This window comes from Lycorma delicatula, chromosome 9 (genome assembly GCF_047948215.1).
Source record: "Lycorma delicatula isolate Av1 chromosome 9, ASM4794821v1, whole genome shotgun sequence".
NCBI classification, from domain to species: domain Eukaryota; kingdom Metazoa; phylum Arthropoda; class Insecta; order Hemiptera; family Fulgoridae; genus Lycorma; species Lycorma delicatula.
Window position 1 is genome coordinate 20,682,568 of NC_134463.1, and position 25,001 is coordinate 20,707,568.

General features: G+C 30.0%; 1 protein-coding gene across 3 annotated transcripts in view; it reads right to left on the reverse strand.

Moving 5' to 3' along the window:
- Positions 1 to 1,859: 1,859 nt before the first annotated feature.
- The window catches only part of LOC142329962 (uncharacterized), a 56,346-nt gene continuing 33,204 nt past the window's right edge, over positions 1,860 to 25,001 (reverse strand). For 2 of the 3 annotated variants that reach the window (XM_075374950.1, XM_075374949.1), the window contains exons 8-12: positions 19,721 to 19,989; positions 17,130 to 17,320; positions 15,002 to 15,111; positions 6,610 to 6,982; positions 1,860 to 1,999 (exon numbers count right to left, since the gene is read on the reverse strand). In XM_075374950.1, the coding sequence (XP_075231065.1) occupies positions 1,921 to 1,999; positions 6,610 to 6,982; positions 15,002 to 15,111; positions 17,130 to 17,320; positions 19,721 to 19,989 (1,022 nt within the window). In that variant the 3' untranslated portion in view covers positions 1,860 to 1,920. The remainder of the gene's footprint in view (positions 2,000 to 6,609; positions 6,983 to 15,001; positions 15,112 to 17,129; positions 17,321 to 19,720; positions 19,990 to 25,001) is intronic. The other variant, XM_075374951.1, reaches the window with a different exon arrangement.

Sequence of the window (25,001 nt, forward strand, 5' to 3'; positions counted from 1 at the left end):
TGGTTTTGTTTGTCTACAACCTTAATGTATATAGTGATGTTTTTTATTTTTTTATTTTAAGGGGGAAAATGTTTACCTTTCTTTCCTAACAAAATATTTAAAAACTGTTAACCTGTTAGGTATGCAGAAAATAAATGTAATTTTCGTAACTTAATTTTTTAATTTCCATGCAAAAATATTTTGTTCCATTTCACATAAGTTATGATTTGACATAATTAAAAAAAAACAGTTAGCATTTGGTATACAGATTTGATGAATATAATATAATTTTGAATAATAATGTAAAAGATAATTTCTTAATTTTTTTTACAATATCAATATTTGGGAAAAACAGATACAAAAATGAATTCATAATGTTCATTAGAATAAAAAAAAAATTAGATCTGGTTCATAAACAAATTATAATTAAAGAAATACTTCTTGCTAAATAATAATTAGTTTGCAAACTTCTCCATAAAAAAATTATACATGTGATTCAATCATGTCGACTGCCTGTATAGCTTATAAAATAAATTACACAATGAGAATCTTTTAAAAAATGTATTACTACAGAGAGTCAATATGCAACAATGTCCACAGACAAAAATGTTTATAAGACTAATGTTGAAAGATTTCAATTTTACTTAAAAGTTTAAAAGGGATAAATAAATATGTTTCATGCTGTGCTGCCTAGGTCATCCATTCCTTTATAATTTCTCCTGACCACCATTCCATAATGAAATTATAATATATTGCAGCCTGAAAATCAAAGATTTAATAAGCTACAGACAGATCAAACTAGCTGAATACTTTCATTATTTTTGGTAAATTTCATTACTTTAAACATTTTCCAAAATGTAGTTCACACAGCAAGTGAAATTTAAATGTAAGAGATAATATCAACTTGCAATTAACAGAATTTTCACAATCACTTTAGAAAAAAATATGTACATTAACTGTTTTGTTTATTTAGGCTTTCTATGCTTAAATCGAGGAGGGAATTAACAGTTTTTAATTATTTCATTACTGGATGCTTCTTCTGATATAAACTTATGAACAGAACAACACAAATTTATACACAATCATATCAAACAGTGTAATGTATAAAATGTGATTGCCAGGGGATGCTTTATCAAACCTGAGAACACCAGCAAAACATTAAAAATCAAATAAAGACATTATAATTCTTAGAACAACTTATTGGTACAAATCTAAATGGTTTACATTCAAAAACTCTGTACAAAGTCAGATAATTATAACCAACATCAAATGTTGCCCATATCATTGATTTACTCAGTATTTCTTCTCAATTTTGTGATGCATTCTCTTAGTTTCTGAGACAAGATTAAAATACAAAAATTGATACCACAGTGAGACAATACCACAGTCAAAAAAAGAATTGTATAATTATAATATATAGAATTATAACAATTACTTAATTATTATTATCATCCTCATTAAGATCACAAGAACATGACAGATTGTATATTTTTTTATTCTGTCTAAACAGGAATACTTTTTATCATTATAAAGACAGTATAACAAATAATTAATAAAAACAAATAAACAACTTGATTTCTTCATTTTATTTTATTAATTAAATATCTCTTACTTGTTATAAATGTTATCCGTAATGTTGGAAACACTACTACTGTTATTGTTATTATTATTACGCATCTGCTGCCTTTGTTGATGGACAAAATGCCTACCGTTTGAATTAAGTTGTTGTTGTAGAGTTCGGTTATTACTTTGCTGTTGCTGACGACTGTGTTGTGAACGATGGGTAGTAGTAGTAGTAGTAGAAGTACTAGTTGTAGTTGTAGTTGCAGAAGTAGTAGTAGATGACGAATGATGAATATTTTGCTGACGCTGCAATTGTTGCAGATGCATATTATGCTGCTGTGACTGTTGTTGTTGTGAAGTATACTGCTAGCAAGTTTGTCATGTATTCTCTTCGCATGCTGTCTCTTCAACGTTAAAATTTTCCAGTGCAATTACATGATGTCCAATCCTTTCACCACTGAAAATAATTAATTATTAAAAAATTTAATTTTTTTTCCAGATTTACTACTTATATAAAACAAATTGTGATAAGCAGTTTTGTCTTAATTACAAATTAAATAAATACTTTACTCAGATTGTACATAATCATTTCCATATGGAAACAGAATATTTGTATATGTATGCATACAGATATTCACTTAAATTTCAAGAATCATTGGGATGATATAGATGACTATTTTACCAATTTTTATTAAAATTTGAGAAAAATTTTAAGATATAAATTTATTCTGGTAATTCCACTACTACATTGGTAATAAACCTAAAATAAACAGCAACATAACTGCAATGTTATTTTCCATGTAATGACATCTTGAGTCGCCAACTAAATCATGTTCTGTAAGAAATAGCTAAACGGTTCCAACAATGTGAATAAAAAAAAAAAAAGTGAATTTTTAGGATGGTAACAATTTTTTCAAATGAGACCTTGCAATTAATAAATTGCAAAATTACATTTCACCTTCGCATTCTCCATACAAAACTAAAGCAAAGGATTTTTTTAATCACTAGCTTGTTTTATTTATTTCAACCTGCCTTTAGTAAGTCATGAAAATAATCTATAAAGAAAAAACAAACATGAAATTTACGGGACTGAAATCTTAGTAATGTGCCATTTCATTATTTGAAGTAATTATCAGGAAGCTGTCTCTCCTCTTGATAAAAGTACAACTATGGGATTAACTCTCTTAAAATACATTTCAGCAAAAAATGTCAAACTATGATATTAATCAAAAATAATTTAATGAACTTAAAAACTAATTAGCAATTTAAAAATTTATTTAATAAACTTTTACTGAAATCTCAAACATGGGTTCTGTCCTTATATAGCAGGGATTATTATTATTCTTTTATGAATCATATGTACACTGTGGATAAATGTTTTTTAAGTATTTCTAGTGAAAAAAGGATTGAAGCAATTGAAATTTGAAACAATTTTCATAAAAAATATTTTTTGGGTATTCAACCTTCTTTGGTAATAAATAAGATCTGGAACTTGGAGCAAGTTTCAACAGTTTAGCTTGCATAATACATAATAAGATCAAGAAAAGGCAAGTGTGCTAGTCAACTGATTAAAAGAAGCATTTACCTGGCAGGAACAAGGAAAACCTTGATTGAGACCAGTCTCATAAAATTAATATATGAAATAATATTAATAGAAATACGTGACAAGAAATAAACAGAATGTTATATATAACTTAAAACTACAATCCAGAGAGCACTGACTTGAAATAAATTGAGAACATTGTTTAACATTTATAAGTAAACATTAAACAAAGATGTAGGGAATTCAGGGTTTCTTCTTTTATTAACCTTTTCAGATCATTTAGTCTTGGAACTGGTTATGTACAGCATCAGTTATAAAACGCTGTTACAAAATCATTTTATATTGCATCTAAGTCGGTTATTTTGTTTTATATTCACAAAGGAATCAGTTTTATTACACAATTTGAACGATGTTTATACGATGTAAAATGTTTTATTTAGACTAGAAAGAATATGACCATTTTTTTCTCAGAAATGTGCTTGTGCGTGTGTGTGTGGGTAACTTGTGTATTATAATTGCTATGACAATTATGGATTTATTTATTATTTACAAAAATAGCTTATCTTAGTAGCAACATAATGATGTATTGTAACACATAATAAATTATGATATACGGCACACACAAAAAGGAATTTGTGGTCATAAATACGTCACTTTTACTTGAGGTCTAAAATATCTTTTCTGACAAAAGATATCGGTAAACATGTAATACATAACAATTCGTAATGAATAACACTATACAGTAAAAATTGTTTTTTGTCAATCTGAATAATACCTTTTTCAGTAGTGGGGATTTTTATAAAATGTACTTTTCTGAATTTAGTTTCATTTATACTAACATATGTTACTAATCTGTGATTTATGACATGGGTTTTTCATCATATTTTGCCCAATTTTCCACCGATTTGCTTGAAAGTATTATTTTTGAAATCAACAAACAATGTTTCATAAACACAAAGCAAAAAAAAAAAAATTCGCTAATAAAAAACGCGGTAGAAATGCGCAAACAAATCTGCAATTAAATTATCATAATTTTTGTACTGTTTCAATTTTTATTTTGTTACAGGCATAAAAAATATCCAATAGTAACGTTTTTTTTTGTCAGAATCTGCTAAATCTCTTTAATATACTGTAATTTTTTGAAATTTTTTTCAGAAGAGGGTAGCATAAGACTATGAAGGGAGGCAATCAGATACCAACACATTTTCACGGAGCGCTAATCAAGCACGGATCACTGTGATGGGAGAAGGTTAGAACAATGATAATTAAAAATGATCAACAGAATAATTTTAGTTTAGTAAAAAGTAATCTTAGTGGTAGAAACTTTTCAAAACTATATCAAACCAAGTTTGATATACGTAATTCTGATCATATTTTCAAATTAAACCTCAAACTTTGTATCATGATTAAACAAAGAAATAAAAGTGATTATGAATGGATATGCTTATGGTCCATTCAGTGAATAATTTTTCCCCAGAATGCTACATACAACTTCAATATGATACAGAGAAAATTTTAAAGCATTAACAGAAGATTAGAAAGAAAAATTCTAGCAAAGGTTGTGCGAGACATTTCACAACATCTTGCCATCCTTCTATTTCCTTTATTGGGTTAGATATAACAGGATATTGTCTAATTATCCTGTAGAGCTGAATAGGTTATTTAATCTCAACTATATAAATCATTTTTTAATCTTATAAAATGATTTATTTTAACAATTTCAACATGAAGTATATGTTAGCAATCAAAAAATTATGTGTGGCATTATATAAAATATTATTAAAAACAATTCAATAAATTTGGATAAGTTTGGTTAACTGCAAGTTTCTATACTTTGTAATTAAAAAAAAAAATTGTGAAGAATTTATAACAGAGTGAATGAATTTATTTTAGATTCAACAACTGTTTTTTTTTTGCTAAAAAAGGCTAAACAACTATTAGAACAATTAATATTACACTGATTTTTTTTTGTCATAACATTACATTACCTTCTGATTTATTTTTTTTTAATTTATGAACGTTCAAGTAAAAAGAGAAACTCAATGAATATTTGATGGAACTGAAATATAAACATTATAAATATTATCTGCAACAGGAGAAAATTAATTATATAAAATGTCCACAGCTGAATAAATAAGATTTTTAGGATTGTTCAATAATTTTATGTTGATTATTCAATTTTTTTTCAATATTCATGAAAGAAATCAATTACTCATTTTTACCTTATTTTGTTTGGGTTATTATTAAATTACAACAGGAAAAACATATACCATCTAACAAATTGGTATAATAAAAAAAAGTCTTTTATTTTAACACAATTCATGATAATAGACATATACTTATACACTTACTTGCTTTATTATTACCAAATAGCTTAAGAAATCCATTTATAACATTAACACAATTTAAACTTACATTTAAATATACATCACTGCACTTGAAAATATATGCAATAAAAAACAACAATGAAAGTATCATTAATGAGAAAATTAAATTTGAACATGAATAGCTAAGGGAAATTATAAATGTAATTAAAAATTAAATTTTTATTTTAAACTGTGTGTATGTTAACTGCCTCAAATGTCATTTGTAGGCAACCTGACATTTACAACAAATTAAGCCTGAAAATTACAGTTATTTTTCAGACCAGCAAGCATTTCATTACAAGGCTCACTTAAGAGAGTGAGAACTTCAGTGTTTTCTTGTTGCTTTCTTTAATGAATTGAATTACACTGTCTCATATGCCAACAAAATGAAATACAAGCAATATTCAGCTCTACAAGTTACACTTTTACTCTGCTCTCCAGATTCACTGGTTGCAAAGTGAACATCACTACTCATATAAAAAGTAAATAAAACTGGTGACTCTTACATCACAGATGCCTTATATGAATCTTGAGAAACGTAACAAATATTACCTCCAACATAAGAAAATGAATTATATCCAATTTAAATGGCTTTATCACTCAGCCATTAAAAAGAAGATTACGGTAAATGGATAAAAACAAAGTAATGTACCTTTTATTTGTGAGAAAAAAGGTACATTAATTCTAAACCTGCTTCAATTCAGTACAAGAAATTTTTATTTAAACATAAATTCATACATTCCAAAACAATAATTTTATTATCTTTTACAGATTGTAGTAATAGCAAGATAGTTCATTTTACATCAATGACTGACACAGTTAACTAGTATTTCCTTTCCATACTTCCAAATTATTTTTACTGAAAAAAAATTATTTTGAGAAATAGAGTTCTCTGCAAAGGGACTAACACATGATAACGAAAAAATAAATCATTAAGTGTTAATTATGCAGATCTGTCAAGAAGTCAGGCACAATTAATAGAATATTTAAAAGGAAAATGCAAGGACCTGTGTTGGAATAGGGTAGAACATACCATATATGTACAGAATTTGGATAAAGGATTAAAGAAAATCTATGATTTGGAAGTCATACACAGCCTTCTATAAAATCAATGCACTGTAACATCTACCTTTCTATACTATAAAATGGCACACTCACTGGTGGTGTTGATGATGCAATAATGCCATAGCTCCAGTCTCTGCTGCAGTTGGCAATACAACAGTAGTAGTCGTTGTACCGTTATCTTGTTGTTCAGTACCATCTGGCTGTTGTTGTCCTTGATCAGCAGTGGCATGTTGTTGCTGTTGTTGTTGTTGTGCCTGCTGCTGCTGCTGCTGTTGCTGTTGTTGTTGCTGCTGTGCCGCCTGTTGCTGTGAAAATTCTTCTTTAACTCTTTTCGCTAAATGTGATCGGGCATGCTTTCTTAAATGATCTTTTCTGTAAAATCCTTTACCACATTCTGGACAAACTTCTGTCTTTTCTCCTGAATGGATAACAAAATGTAGATTTAGATGTTCCTTCCTTTTAAAACCTGAACAACAAAAATATATTATTAACATCAAAGAAATAATAAATGTAATTCATTTCATTTAAAAATACAATAAGGATAGGAACATGGAATGTACTGACACTACTGCAAAAGGGTAAGCTTGAAAACACAAAACAAGAAATAAAATAGGCATACTTAGAATGAGTGAAGTGAGATGGGGAGGAAATGGAGAAGTGTTAAGTGGGGCCTTCCACTTGTACTATTCAGGTGACAAAAGAAGTGGTAGGAATGGAGTTGGTGTATTAATAAAAAAAGAAACTAGTAGGAAAAGTAATTAAAATGGAATATGTTGATGATCCCCTGATGATGAAAAGGATAGAAGGTAAATAAAGATCTTGTAGTAATTCTAGTATATATGCCAACATCACAGTATACAATATATTAGAGAAGGAAAGGAAAAAAACGTGTGTATTGATGATGGGAGACTGAAATGCTGTGGTTGGAGAAGGACAAGAGACAACATAATAGGAAAATATGGTTTAGGTAATATAAACAAGAGATTAGCTGAGTTCTGCATGGAAAATGATATGGTAGTGGGAAACAAAATATTTAAAATTATAAAAGAAGGAGATACACATGGGTGTCGAGATTGGATGGAGAGAAGTATCAAATTGATTACACGCTCATACGACAAAGGTATAAGAAATGTATGAAAATGCAAAAGCTTACCCAGGTGCAGATATAAACTGTGATCACAACTTAGTAGTAGCAGAGAGATCAATTTGAAGCTAAAGAAAATAAAGGTTGGTCAGAAACGGAGTACCTATGATTTGGAAAAAACTACGAAACAAAGAGGTAGTCACAGAGATGTAAAATAGCATACTGGAAAAAACAAGAATGGGAGGGAAGCCAAATAGTGTGAATGATCATTAGTTAAATATTAAAAACAGTATAAAAGTAGCTGAGAAAATGATAGGAATTAAAAACTGAGAAAGAATAGGGAAGTAGTGAGTCAGCGAAGAAATGATAGAAAAATGTTTAGATAGAGGAAGGTAAAAGGAACTATAGAGCGCTTAATAATGAATTAAGAAGAAAAACTTAGAAGCAAGAGAAAAGTGGTTGCAGGAAAAGTGTGCTGCAATAGAAAAACAAGAAGAAAGGAGATATGATATAATGTACAAAGAAACTGCAGAAATGGTATTCAAGAAAAATGGAAAAAGTTATACAGTGTATCAGACTGAGTCGAAGAACAAGGATATAGTAACTTGAGAGGAATAAAGTGAAAAAGATATGGGAAGAGTACATTATGGATTTATATGCACTAAGTGATAGGCCAATGGGAGTACATCCTAGGAGTAGAAGAAGAGAACAAAGTTCCTGAAGATCACAAGGGTTATAATATATTAAAATGTGAAGTAACGGCCATGAAAGCGATGGCTAATGAAAAAGCTGGAGGATGTGATGAATTGCTGGGGAGAATGGAGAAATTCTATTGTTGGATCTGTGCAATAAAATATATGATGAAGGTAGACGGCCTACAGACTTTCAGGATATAATAATGGTGCCATTACCAAAGAAATTCAATGCTAGAAAGTGTGAAGAATACCAGACTATTAGTCTAATTTCACATGCAGCAAAAGTCTTACTAAGAATTCTGAACAGGAGGTAGTACAATAAATTGGATGAAGATATTTGCAGAAGAACAATATGGCTTTAGAAGGGGAGTTGGAACTAGGGATGCTATAGGACTGCTTTGAGTTATTGGTGAAAGATATATAGAAAAGGGAAGATGAGTATATGTTGCACTTGTAGACCTTGAGAAAGCTTTTGATAGAGTAAGATGGGATAAATTGATGATAAATTTTGAAAAAGAAAAAAATTGATTGGAAAGATAGGAGACTTATGAAAGAGTTGTATATGAACCAGAAAACAAAAGTAAGAATAGGAAGTGAGATAACGCAAAAGATAGAAATAGGAAGGGAAGTGCAACAAGGATGCTGCATGTCACTTACACTATTCAACAATTATCTTGAAGAAATCATCAACAATAGTTTGAAGGGTAATAGAGGGGTGAAAATAGGTGGTAGAAAAATAGAATGTATGCGATTTGCTGATGACATGGTGGTGCTGGCAGAAAGTGCAAAAAAGTTAAATGAAATGTTTAGCGACCTAAATGAGACTTGTGAAAATCTAGAGATGAAAATGAATAAAAAGAAAACAAAATGTATGGTATTAGGTGGCACACATGAAAATATTAATGTAAGAACTGGGACTGAGGTACTAGAGCATGTGGTGAAATTTAGGTACTTGGGTAGCCTCATAATGGAAGATCTTAACAGTATCACACAAATCAAAAACAGAATAGCAATGGGTAAGGAAGCATTTACTAGGAAAAAGAGTTTGCTAAGTGAGAAATACATAAAACTAAATAATAATACTAAATCCAAATTTAGATTTGAGCAAGAGATTGGCAAGATTCTTTATTTGGAGTGTTTTGCTTTATGGTCCAGAAATGTGGACTTTAGGAAAGTAAGACCAACAACAAATTGAGGTGTTTGGAATGTGGTAGTGGCGGTAAATGGTAAATGTCTGCTGGTGGATAGAGAAACAAATGAGGAGGTGTTGAGCAGAGTAGAAGGGGAGAGCAATATTTTAAATACCATTTTAAGTAGGAGAAGGAACTGGCTAGGACACTATGAGAAGAAAGTGCTTACTAATAGATGAAGTTGAAGGAATGGTAAATGGAAAGAGAGGAAGGGGAAGAAGAAGGTTTCAGTTGATTGATCGGGTTGTGGAAAGAGAAAAATATACAGAAACAAAAACACTTGCACAGGACAGGAACAAGTGGAGAGCAGGCAGACCTGCCCCATTGGCAGAACACAATGAATGAGTGAATTAATTTAAATGAAAAACATTAATTAAAAAAGTTAAATCGCAGAAATTCTGCAAAAAAAAGTGTGACCACTTTGTTTAATTATCATTTGAAAAAAAAAGAAAAGAATAATAATAATGTAAATATTAAGGTAATTTCTACTTTTCAAGCAAATATAGCTAGAATAGCTATTTTAAAGAAGTATGAAAGTATGGTGATAAAGTCAAAAATGGGGTATTGGGATTTTGTAAATCTTTATGTTTTACAGTCCAACTAGTTCTTCTAGACCAAAAAACATAAGTATGCGCATACATATGTGTGCTACACTGCTTTGGCCTTATATCTCAGAATTGACCAAATCGATTTTCATCAAATTTGGCTCAAATGTTTCTATATATAGGCCTGATCATTAATCTTTTTCAAAATTTGTTAAGGTGGTGAGGGGAATCACAAAAAAACAATCTAGATTTTCTTCAGAGGCATTTTTAGAGAAAACTTCATTAATCTTTTTGGAACTAACATACTTTAAATCCTAATTCATGCTAAGACTAGGTTATTTTATTAAAATTACTCATGTTTATGCAGTCATTCTCTGTATGATTTATAACTTCACAATCTCTAGGAATCAATATTATTTTAATACATTTAAAATAAAAAATTCTCTTTTTATAAACAAATTTTAAAACACAATTTTTATTATAAACATAAACAAAATTACACCTTCCTTTGAAAAAAAAAACTAAGGACTCGTCAATTATTATATTTTGAAAAAGATAAAACCCATTTGATAAATATTTTTTCAATTTATCTAATAATTCTGGAATTTTGAAAAGATGGAAACCGAAGTGGTTGATCTTTATTATTGGCAAAATGAAGCATACTAAGAATGTTCAAATATGTCTCAAGCCATCGTTTCTGAAAATATTGGGACTGTATTAGCCTGTTAACCAGTACACTTTTATACAATTTTTCTTATTTCTTGGCATATTCATGTCAAACTAAAAAATGTATATAGTTCAGTATGTCGGTTGGTTTCCGTCATTGTAAATTTGAATGAGGAAGATCAATTTGTTCAGAGGCTTTGGTATAATATGTGTTTGTTTCATTCACTATATGTTCAATAAATTCTAATATTGTTAGTGCTTTAACGAGAAGAAATAAATTCTGGATACGAATTAGCCATGTTTATTAACAAAGTTTAACAAAACTTACAGAACCTAGTTTTAGAGAGTTCTTAACATGATTTTATTCTTTCATTTCCAGCTGTTAGCTACAACCTATTGATAGTGCAAATAGTTCATTTTAAAGCCAATAAAGCACAGCAAATGTCAATGAAAAAATTTTATATTAGTCACATTAACATGATGATAGTACTCAAGTGATAAAGTTCTAAAACGAGTTTAAGAGACCGTATTTTGTGCGGACAGTTTACTGTAGTCATGTAAGAACAATGCTAATGCCAAAAAGGTTAAAGAAAATTTCTTATCTACCATGCATATAGAAAAAATCAAAAAATGTTTTCCAAAAAATCAACCACCACCTATAAAAAGTGAAATATGTTTTTTTACTTTTTGTTCTATCTAGCTTCAATTTAAATATTATTTAGTTTTTAAGTATTTTTTAATAGAGCCATTAAGAAATGCGTAATGTTTTTTAAACTATACAACCCAAACCTAAAATAGAAACATTTTTTTTTGGAAAATTTTATTTTTCTTATTTTAGCCTATTTTGAAGGAAGTGTTAAATTTAGAGAAAACTTTACTTAAGCAAATTTGTCAAAAGCTTAACTATATATGAATATTTTTAGAAAATTTTTCTTAAAATTATTCTTCCTCTAAAAAATATACATTGTTTTTGTTTTTTGTCTCAAACTCTTTTATTAGTTGGGCAAGTCATGCAATACTACTTTGCAAACTTTTTAATAATTTTATTTAATACTACACTCAAATAACACTAATACCATTGAAAAAACAACGAAGAATGCTTTTAAATGCAAAAACAATCATTAAGTACAGTTAGAAGTAGTTTTATTTATTTTTATATTTGCATGAAAATATTCAGTATACTTTATAAAACTGCATATTTATCCTTCCAGTCCTAAATGTGTTAAAGACTTTAGAAGACATATTATGCTTACTTAAATGTTAGCCTTCATTTTATCATTTTACTTTAATAATTTGCCTTCTCTCAAGCTGAATATGAAGTGAGAAATTCTTTATTCTATTTGTCTGAGCAAGTGATTGAAAATGTAAAACAGTAATCTATATAAGAGAAAAATTTAACAAGAATCTGTAGATATTTAGTCACATTCACAGAATAAACATTTCCTGACTAAGAATTGATAGACATTAATTTTAATTAACCCAATTTATCTTTTAAGACTGATTCTAATACTTTTTAACCCACCACACATCCTTCATCATTATTTTATTGTTTTTCAATAAAATACAATGACTTATACAATAATTCATAAATCCATACAAACCTGTAATGTCACACTAGGACTGACAAATTAGTAGCCAGTAAAATAGCTGCTTCTTTAGTAAAACCAAATACCAGAAGGCTCTCCTAATAGCTGTCATAAATCTAGCAGTTTCTTAATAAGCTGAACAAGGACTATATATTTCTACTAAATTAAACTCATACTCCTTTCAAGATCTAAATGTAATATTGGATGAAAAACTTTGTTATTAACACAAAAGAACAAATTAAGTCAGTTAAATAAATATTATTTGCACAAGTAAGGTAACGTTTCATGCAGAAAGAGGTTTAAAATCTTTTTGAAATTACAAAGTCTACCTTAGAAACATTTGTATAGAATAAAGCGTCGATTACAGCTGTAAAATTTTTAAAATGTATTACAAGAAAATGTTCAAAACTGAAAAGTTGAAAAATTTGAAAATTAATAAATTATAGATGAAATGGAAATGAAAGAAGATAGTGGAAGAATCATTTATTTAAAGAAGTAGACTTTAAGTATATCAAATTGGTCAAGAGATGATTAAAAAGAAAATAAGAAACCTACCAAAAAAAGTCTAATACGAGGTGTGGCTATTAAATAACGAGACAAACGCTGTAAAATATTTTATTTTAAATTTATGCATATTTGGTTATTATCCCCGTCAATATACACCCCTCCTCTATTCCTACAACGCTCCATGCGAATTTTCCATTGTTCGAAACAGCGTTGCAAGTCTTCTGTGAGCTCTTTCATGACGCTTGCCACTTTTTCTTTCACAGCTTCAACAGTCTGAAATCTTGTTCCTTTTAATACAGATTTGACCTTGCAGAACAGATAAAAGTCACATGGTGCCAGATCAGGCAAATAAGGTGGATGGTCTAACACTGGGATGTAATACTTGGTTAGAAATGTCTTGTCAAGACAATGCAGTGTGAGCCAGTGCGTTGTCCTGATGAAGAACCCATGACTTGTTCTTTCACAATTCGGGTCTTTCTTTCTTATTTTTCACAGAGCTGAACAACGACCTCAAGGTAGTAATGTTGATTAAAACCTTTCATTGGGTTACCTGAACCCAGTGAAGGTACACAATCCCATGAATATCGAAAAAAAACAATCATCATTGCTTTCAATCTTGATTTGCTCATTCAAGTTTTTTAGCTCTTGATGAAGTTGGGGCCTTCCAATGTATGGACTCTTGCTTAGTTTCTGGATCATTAGTGAAAAACCAAGATTTATCACATGCTCTTTCCCAAAAGTTTGGGTCATTTTCAATGGTATTCAAAGTGTCAGACAAACATTTTTACGAGCTTCTTTTTGTTCAATTGTGAGAATTTTAGGCACCATTTTCATGCACACTTTTTCCATGTTAAAATGTAAAATTTGCCTTAAGCATTCTTTGTCAATTTCTATCGTTTCAGCAATCACACGAATAGTTAACCAACGGTCAGATCAGATTAGATTACCAATTTTTTTCAATATTTTTATCTGTTTTTTACATGAAATGGCAACCCGGGTGAACATCATCTTCAACATCTTCTCGGCCATCTTGGAAACACTTAAACCACTCAAAAACTTGCGCATGTGATAAACATTCAGTGCCATATACTTTTTTTAATAAAATGTAAGTTTTGGTAGCGGTTTTTCGAAGTTTCATATGAAATTTCACAATTCGTTGCTCTAATAACGCTTAATATTTTTTCGGCAAAACAAAAAAGCAGATATTATCCAATGAAGGCCATGGCCAGACTAATATGTCTACAAAAACTGGAGTGGCAACAATCGAAAGAGAAGGCTTCACGCTACACGGCTGTAGGTCGTATGAATTTGGCGCATGAGTAGTTCTTCTGTAGCAGCATTAGTCTCATTATTTAACAGCCACATCTCATACAGATTAAATAAAATCCATAAACTGTTAAATTAAAGTAGGTAGCTTCCTGAATCCCTAAAATTAAACCATCTCTTATTTGAAGTAAGCTGACAGTATTCATGGATATAGTAAATCCAGCATTAAATTATTCTTTCTGCTTCATACAAAAATGCTCAACAATTTGTATTTGCGCATGCATGCTTGTGATATCATTGCAATTCAATCAAACAAATATAAAATTTTATCTTAAAACATTACTTTTAGATGCTTAACATAGCTTGAATAAAGCATACCGTAAAACAATGAACAAACACAAGTTTATGAGTAACAGAAACATTTCTGTAAGTGTTGTTAAATATGATTTTACAGATGGTGTCCTATGTATTGAAACTTAACATATTAGAAATTATATCTCTTGAGAAAATACTATCAGAAATTTGGGTATGTAGTAAGTTTATTTATAAATAAAGAACAATGTGTTTTTTGAAATATAATGTCCCAAAAATCTTGCCAGAATCAATTCATAATGCACAAGTGCAACCTTATAGCAACATGCAATGTTCCTAAAGCAATGACCATATTTCCTGGAGTTGGCTGAAACTGTTTGTTTCCTTCCTTGAAATCAACTCTGAAAGGATCATGATACAAAGACATGGTGATGAAGCTACACATTCTTAAATACAGATTACAGAAAATTAAAAAAAAAATTGATAGTTGCTGGCTAGAGTGTAGAAAATAAGGGTTTGAGATACTTTGAATGAAGTACTATTTAAAATTGTTATGTACATAGTTTTTGTAAAATAAACACACTACAGTAACTTTTTTGAAGCTAACAAAAGCTTTTGTATATTCACAAATTACCTTTACAACAAACGGAGCAAATATATGGTCGCTCTGGATTATGTCCCAACTTATGTCTTTCAAGGTGTTCTTTACGTTTTAAACCAGCACCACATATATCACAAATGAACCTAAAACCAAATGAAATAAACTTAGCTTTGGTTTTTAACATTAATATAACCTTACTAAACTAACTTTATTTCATAAATTTTAATCTGAAAATCAAGTAATACTGTTAAAAACACTGTACATTGGACTATACTTATGTTAGTCCAATGTACTAACATAAGGGGCTCAGACATATTATTTTCCAATGTCACAGCAATAAGAAAGACTTAGAAATAGTGTAAAGCAACAGATTAATGCAACCTTTTCTGATATGATATAGCGCATTATAATTATGAGGGTCATTCAATAATTTGAGGGTCATTCAAAGATTTTTAGTGAAGGAAATACTTAATGCAGGCACTTCAAACTTTTGTTAAGAGTTAGTTGGCAACCTTGTGAAGAGCGTTAATCCACTGTTCAATTAATATTGATGTAAACATAACTTTTAAATTCTTAGTTACAATGGTGTGTTTGCTCGAAGAAAGTGCTTTTGAAGAACAGTGTTTTGATCCGATTTTTACTTTCAGGAAGTGTATAACCATCAGAAATATTCTCATGGATGAACAAACAATACATAGTTGCATGAAACATGGAAAAGTTTAAAATTAGCCGCAAAAGCGTAACCAACAAGCACTGCTTTAGGTATTCAGTAACAGTGTCAACCTTGGCGTTAGATTCTCATATTGATTCACTTATCTAAGAAGACTGACGAACAGATTACTGGAAAATTTCGAGTAATTGTTGGCACAACTCATACAACCATTCAAAATAAACTTAACAACTGTAAGACTTGTGCAAGGTGGGTTCCCAGAGAAGGCATCACAAAGCCGAGAGATTTCACATTTGCACCGAACTCAAAAATCGTTTCAATAACGAAGGTGACCCATTTTTGGACAAGATTTTAACCTGTGATGAAACTTGGATAAATCATTTTGAGCCAGAGCCGAAGCACCAAAGCATGCAGTGGAAACCCCTGAATCCTCTGTCCATAAGAAATTCAAAATGCAACCATCAGCTGGTAAGGTTATGTTTTTTTAACATAAGGTTATGTTCATTTTTTGGAGTGCCCATAGTCTGATTATTTGAAGGAGCAACACACTGTCAACAGCCTATACTACTCAGCTACGATTGAGAACAAAGTTAAGTCCGCACTGAAGAGGAAATATCCAGGATGGCAGAGGAAAAGCATGCTTCTTCTTCAAGACAACGCTTGACCTTATACGGCACAACTGATGCTGGAAACTATTGGCAAAGTGAGTTGGGAGCTCCTAACTCATCCTTTTTACAGCCCTGACTTTGTCCCTTCAGATTTTTATCTGTTTGGTCCAATGAAAGAAGCTTTGCATGCATCAAATTCAATGACAATGAAGAGGTAAAGAAAAAGTACAAAACTGGCTTTAAGATCAAGGTACAGAATTCTTCACTGAGGGAATGAGAAGACTCATAAAAAGATAAGACAAGTGCAGCGAAATTAGTGGGGATTATGTGGAGAAGTAGACAAAAAAAATTATTTTTATTTAATAAACCATTTTTGTTGTACAGTTATTTGTGTTTAATTATTGAATGACCCTTGTATAAATGCAGCCTCTACCCAGCAGAAGTATTATCTGCTAATTAAATAATTTTAACACTACGTACTCTACTATTTTTTAAGCCTACAATAACATAATATTAAAAAACTATCATTTGCAATGTTCAAAAGTCAGATAAAAACTCAAGCATATAACTGTATAATTATTCAACTAGAAATAATATAGTATATATTCACTTTCACAGTTCCGGAGATAACAAAAATTACACATTAAATTAAAACATTACATAATTAGAAAAAAATAATAATTCAGTAATCTTGAAAAAATAAAAGAAATTTTTCTGGAACTTCTATTACAGAATACTAATTTAAGTACAGTGCATGTTAACAAAATTTTTATTTTCAATACTCTCTCTTATAATATACATTATGTAAACATATTTTATCTTTTCTTCTAATATTGTTCACTGTTTTAAATAAATAGCTAAAAGAAAATGTAATATTACATACCTGCGTTCAATTTTATGTGACACCAAATGCTGTTCAAGTAAATCTTTAGCAGAATACGCCATATTACATTCAGGACAACAGAATAATGTTGTACCATCTAGTGCTGTGGCAATATGCACTTGTCCAGGTCTTGGTCTCCTTGGTTTAGGTGCTTTTTTCTTATATTTTTTCTTCTTTTTTGCTTTTCCATTCTAAAAACAAAAAAACAACTGTTATAATTTGCCTATCAGTAAGCAGATGTTTTGCATTTAAAAATAATTGATTCATAAGTTAGCCAAAATTAACTGTACATCTTTTCATAAACATGCCAAATTTTGAATATCAGTCCTGAGCAAGATGTTTAACTACATATCTTAAAAAATTAATGATATAAAAATATCTAGAATGCCTTGTACACTAATATCCTGGAAAATCAAAAGAATGAAATACAAACCTGTAAATAAATAATTACAGATAATATCCCAAATATGCTAGCTAAATGATGAAAAATTAATATGTAGATTAGAAAAACCGCCAGCCATGACTGGTATTCAAACCAGAACCTTCCAGATGAAAAATGGAATATTACCACTCCACCACGGAAATGGTTTGAGAAATTAGATAAATTACACAATGTCAATGGTTTGAAGTGATGAACTTCAAACCATGGAAAATCATTTGACTGGTAGCAAAGAATAAATGCTATCAAATCTTTGGAGCGAGGTAAGTTAAGAATTATATACGCTTAAAATTCTCCAAATGCAAAGTACTTTGTCAAGACCAGTAATGTAATTCACTTACTTTAACTTAAAAAATTTGCAACAGCTCCCAATTTCACTAACAGAAAAACTATTAAGAAACTAAAAAGGTAAGTATAATCAATATAAAGTTATCAAAAAGAAATCTTTTTTTGGTAGTGGAGAATGAATTATAATGAAATTTTATTGTAATATTATTACTAAAAGTTTATTATTTGAACTTTTAATACTATTAACATTCTAAATAAACCCAAGTTTGAAAAATTAAAAAAATTGATATTTTAAAAACTTTGATAGACTTTTCCACCCCTAATACTGCCCTAAAAGTTTTGTTAGAAAATGTCTTCACCCTCAATATTTCCCATAAAGTATTTTTTTTGTCATTTGCACTTCTGCTATGCCTAGGAAGACATTAAAAGAATTTGGTAAAAAAATATGCAATAAATAAAAAGATAATTTTTTAAATTTTGGGGCAATTATTTTTAAAAATGGTAAGATAAGCAGGCACCCATAAACTGAACTTAATATAAAGTGGGGTTAGGTTTGCATAGAAAACAGACCTCCAAAACGTCCTGGAGATATTGCCCCAAAATTTTACCAACAAACTGCCAGATATACAAAAGTACCTGTACAAAATTTCAACAAAATCGGTTTATCCAGTCAAAGTTATGCAGCTTCAAAAATGCCAATAAACATATATACATACATTAAGTATGTGCGTACAAACATTAAGCCTCACTTATTTTGTTTCTTTTTTTTGGGTCCCTGGGTCATGAAACATCAAGAATCCCCCCCAAAAAAAGCCCAACCCCATTTTTTGACTGATTAACATACTTGCTTCTTCCAGCTTAGCTCTAGAGCTATGCTGCCAAGAAAGAAAAAATCATTAAACAAGAAAAACAAATCAAACAAAAAAAGACTTAACTAATAATTAAGGTAGATCCACCAAATGAACTAAGATGTATGCAACTTACACATACACCAAATTCAAAATGAAATGATGGAGTTAAAACAAGCAACAAGCAACAATCAATTTTTTTCTTAAGAATAGGACTACATACTAGAGTGGAAAAGATATGCTTAAATTAATTCTACTCGTGAGTATTAAGTCATTAAGTAAGAATTATCAAACATGATGTGTAATCCAGACATATGTAGGAGAAGCCAAATTTTAATTACGGTAAGATAATAAAAAAAATTTTGCATAGTTCTACACAAGAAGACTGAATTTCATTTTTTTTTCTTTCCAACTTGCAGCATCACAACAAAACATGCTTTTAACTTGCTCCACTCAATTTTTTTTTAACTTAAATTGAGTGTAACGAATGACTCCACCAATCGTCATCAAATTTTCACGTGAATAATTTCAGACATACTGCTATAACACATCTAAATCTCAATGAAATTGATCCAGTAGTTATGGAAATTCACAAAATTTCATATATAAATTTATAAATAAAAATATAAGGAAAACGCAATTAAAGTGAATGATATTTTCATAGTCCTCAATCCTCCAAATGTAAAAAAAAAAATCGTTTTTCACCCCCTCCACAATTACCGATCAAACAGATTTTCTTCACACTTACATCTGTTTATGAACATTGATCAACCATAAATAACAGAAAACAATACCTTAAGGGTTCAGGTGTGTCTACAGAGTATTAATACACGACCTGTTCTCACTCTTTGTCAAAATTACTTCAACTTAACAAGAAGTTAAAACTAGAGGGTTTTTTATATTATATTAAATAGAAAATTCAAAGTACCAAGCGAAAATACATCAGATTGAAAAGGAAAATTAATTTTGGTTATTTGATATATTATTACACAATAAATTAAGATTATCAGCAATACCTGGGGATCAACTTCATCAGGATTTTCCCCATCAGCTGTGGTTGTCGTCTGCATATCTGCTGTTTGTGTCGCTTCTGTACCATCAGCATTTGATAGAGGTGACGATTCAATTGCTGATTCCCTTTTGATCGTCTCTGCTGAAAATTTAAGAAAATGATGAAGCGACAGAGGCAAGGTTGATGCTGGAATTCGACTTAAATAGTCAGCAACCGTTGACCCTGGAGCAGCAAGTGACTGCCATGAAGCTTGTATTGCATTATAATTCTCACCTACAGTAAGATAAAAATATAATTAGTCACATTAAAATTACAATACAGTATATGCACAAAAAAAAAACTTCTACAATGAAGAGAACTTGCCTTTATAATAATTTATGTACATATTGTGAATGTGATTCTTTAATGACAAAGAATGATTTCAATCATAAATCAAGAAACAAAATTAAAAAATAATAATTTATTTAAACTTTCTATTAAAATAATTTTTTTTTTTTTTTCATTAACCAAGTTAAGTGCTAATGCATTAACTTACTCATTACCAAACTCTTTGGATGATTTCCACTTCACAGCAATAAGTGTGTTACGACTGAATTCAAATTTCCTGGAATTTCTAGAACATGTTCATAATAACAGAAGCATTCAAAGTGTTCAAATACCTGATCTTTAAAAAACTTAAAAAAAATCAAAACTTGCCTGATCTAGTATACTTAATCCACCTACACAAAATTCACTTAGCTTATACAGTTGAAGTAAACAAACTGCCAATATGAGTGTTCAGGTGGTCGATTCACAAGCACCTCCTGTAATATGAGTAATTATTACTGTGTTGTATATGGATATGGCTGTATTGTGAATCAGCACTGATACAAGAGATGTGACTTGCAGAAACATGACAAAATCACTACACAAATCCAGTATTTGTTTATTCTTCACTCTACAAGTTAACTGAATACAGTATAGACATAAAATTCAAGTTAAACTTCCAGTACACTTACCCTTAGTAAATAACATTTTCTTACTTTTAATCAATCAGACAGTATTTGATCCTTATGGCTGCAACTATTCATTATTTTAAAGTCTAATAATTATAACACTTATTTCAATATTCCTGAAATTACAATTATATCCACTCTTCTCCATCCTTTTTCTTCTTTTTGGCCCTTCCAGTCAAATGCCAATGAAAAACTATACAGCTGTCACTATTTTCAAAGGAGATCATTAGAACTTCTCTGCCACATAAAACCCATTTGATCTTTCATTCACTTATTCTCCCATCCATTCTCTTAAATCACAAAACTAACAGACAAATGAGGGTTCAAGTTTTCTTCACTTAAAAATTTACAAATTGCCCTACAGATGCCAGATATTTGACAGAACATTTTCTAACTGGTGCCCCAAAAAATATTTCTTTCATGAACAACAAACTAGCTCCTAGTTTTCCTTTTCTTTCCTACCACTACATAAATAATTTCTAATTCAAAATGTGCCTTATAATTATAACCCTGTTCAATTTTTCTTTAACTACTGGGCAGACATAGTTACACTAATAAATGAATACATTATAAATTATAATTAACATTCTAAGTGCAATTGATCAAAGATTATTTCAAAAAATTAATAATAATGAAGATGTATAATAAAACATTGCGAGATGATTAATACAGAAGTAAATGCAAAAAATTATTGGACCGATTTGAAGAAAGAAAATTTGGCAGTGTTTTCAGAACAATCCTTAAAATTATACCTCCCATCCTTTAAAGTACCCCAAATGTTAATCACTTTGGTCGTTTTTGAAACTACTATCCCATTCTATTACACTAGCCTGCATGATATCAGATGATTAATAATTATTATATATTTTTAAACTAATTTTTTACGCTGATTTCAGAAATGGTATCAGTTTCTGTCCCGTGTATAGTTTTTTCAAAATTCGAATATATTAATTTCTAAGGCAACGGCAGATAAAGGAAACTATTAGAAGGATATTTTTCTGTAAACAGGTATGTTGGCACCAATTTTGCTCTACTTATCATTAGTGTACTGCTTATAGTGATTGATATGATTGCAAAGTGTGCGTATTTTTTGGAGTTATTGTTCGATTAGCCTATTTTGAGTGCAGTTATAGACAGGCTGTACTTCATTATTACTGGTGTTTTTTTTATTTTAAATAATGTCTACACATAAGTGCAAGAACAACCCTGATCTTTTTTATTACATTTGTGGAGATTATGTGGTGCTTAAACAAAGAACAGAAATAAGACTTTATGAAAAAGTTTATTATGCTTATTTCAAAGTGAAACTTGGAGACCAGGACAAACTGTGGGCACCAAAAAAGTTTTGATGATATTTTATAGAAAAATTGATGTTATGGACTAAAGGTTAAGAAATCATGTATGCCGTTTACCACTCCTATGGTGTGGAGAGAGCCTAAAGACCACCTTCAGGAGTGTTACTTTTGTTTAGTTGATGTTAAAAGCTGCAATTCAAAAAATAAAAACATAAACTGTATATTCAAACATTCCTTCAGCTAATAGGGCAATTTCACATGGAGATGACCTACTTTACCCACTTCCTCCAGCTGATTTAGAAGACAAAGCTGAAAATTATGTTGGTAGTGAAATATCCCAAACCGAATCTAATGAATACCTGATGAAGACATAACCCCAAAACTATTTTCTCAAGCTGAACTTAACAGTCTGGTACGAGAATTGAACTTACTTAAGACATTTGCAGAATTACTAGGGTCCTGACCTAAGAAAAAATCTTTTAGCATCAGGTATATACTTTTCACGGTACAGACACAGAGAGAAATAACTAATTCCTTTTTTCTCACATAATGGTTCCTTGGTTTACTGCAGTGATATAAACAAGTTATGCTATTCTATGGAATTGAACAAGATCCTACTTTCTGATGACTCATCGAAAAGAAGTCTTAAAGGTGTATGACTTCATAATGGAAATGTATACGCATCAGTCCCTGTGGCCCATTCAATTACAATGAAAGAAACTTTTCAAAATATGAAGATAATGCTAGAAAATATTCAATATGAGAAACACAATAGGCTATTTGACTGGTTTCTGGAAACCATCTCAGATCATTTAGTGATGTTTATAAAGTCCACAAAAAGTTGTTTAGTTTTAATTCTTCTATGTATTTCTTAAAAAAATAGCAAATAAAAATGCATTATTTAAATAAGCCACCAAAACACTATCTTGAGCAATATGGCATCGCACTGACTTCAGTGACATCACATGTCAGTAAATAAACATCAAAAGTCACAAGCTGAGTTAGCATTCTGCTGTTTGTGTTATTTTTTTACTGTAATTTACCCAAGAAAATGAATTACAATTGGTGTGCTGCAGTGCCAACGATGCACAAATATGTCAATAGACACCGGTAAAACTATTTGTATGTGTTCCAAAAAATGCCAAAATGCGCAAAAAGTGGTTACAACTTGCTCGCAGAAATCCTGATGATAGTGGATAATTCAACTGTTTTCTTCTGTGAAGATCACTTTGATGTAAGTAAAGATATTATTATTATAGAGTATTTCATTGTAAAGACATAATATTTAGATTATGGATGGTCATTTTACCAATCTGAGATGTTAGAATTTAATGTTGTCTTAACTAAGGGAAGTCCCAAGTCAGGCACGACTGTTCATTTAGGTGCACTACCATTCTCAGCTTAATACAAGATCATGTTATTTTTTAATATGTAAAATATGTTAATATGGAGAATATGTAAAATGACCAGTATATTTTCTAACCTCAAGAATTCAATTAATCATTCCTGAGACGAATGATTAATTGAAATCATTGCTGTTTTCACATTTACTCTGACCGTAATGGCATCAACTTTAGGCACATTTGCTCCACTGCATATTTTCAAGAAGTTGCTCTCCATGATCGGATAGAATACAAAAATGTAATATAGAAATTATAAAATATTACAATATAACTCGATATTGTAATAATTAATAATTTCAAAATCGCAAGAAACCAAGGAAAGTAAAGGAATGGCAGTCAATGACAGACATATTTACTGATGTATGACGTCATCATAGATTCGGCCAATCCAGACTGTTTTCGATCACATGACACTAGTAAAAAAAAAATTAACCTTTTTCAGACTTTTTTGGATAAATAATACATTACTTTTTAGTCAGATTAATGCAAATCACTTTTAAAACCCATAATTTATGTGGATATCAATAATTATGAAATTACTTTTCACACTGTCAAACAGCCTAGATTAATGAGTGGCGACTTCAAATAGGACTGTTAGGTCAATAAAGTAGATACATAAAGATGCCTTGCTTTTTATGTGAGTGGAATAATCGGGCAAAGGAAAGACATTGGAATGTAAGAGTTTGGCCAGAGAGAAAGCAATTAATGTTTGGTAGCAAGAGTATTTTGCATGAATCACTTGTACATCGCAACAAAGTGTTACTTCCACTATTACACTTAAAATTGGGCTTAATGAAGCTCTACAACAAGGTGGGGCCTGTTTTCAATAACTACCAATGAAATTTCCTTTCGCAAGAGAAATTGAAAGTTGGAATTTTTGTTGAACCTCAAATCTGCAAATTGATGAAGGATAAAGATTTTCAAAATATGATGAATGGGAAAGAAAAAGATGCCTAGATCTCCTTCAGATCTGTAGTGAGAATTTTCTGGGGAATAAAAAAGATCACAATTAAAAGGAAATTGTTTTCATGATGTTAGAAAACTTCAATAAGTGTAAAATGAATGTTAAAATTCACTTTCTGCACTCACACATCTGACTACTTTCCAGAAAAACTTGGGCATTTTAGTGAAAAGCAAGGTTCAACAGTGTCATCAAGATACAAGTGAAATGGAAAAGTGGTACCAAGGGAAATGGAATAAAACAATAATTGCCGACTATTGGTGGATGTTACATACAGCACAAAAAAGCAGAAAGAAGGAAGTCACTTAAGAGAAAATTTGTAAATTAATGAACCTTTTTTGTTTCACTGTTCTCAAAATATTAGACAATTTTTAATAACATTAATCAATAACTTTTAGTAACAATATTTGTAAGAAAAATATCTCTATATATAATAATGTTAAATGTACTGATTATTTTATCAATTAAAGTGATCTCAAAAACAATTCTCTAGTTAAATAAAATCCGACATGATAAGTAAAAATGAATATTTTTTTTGGAATCAGCATTAAAAATAGATGTAAGAATATCTGTTCTTAAAAAATCATCTAATAAAAAATTTCAAAATGAAGACTGGTGTTATATTTACATA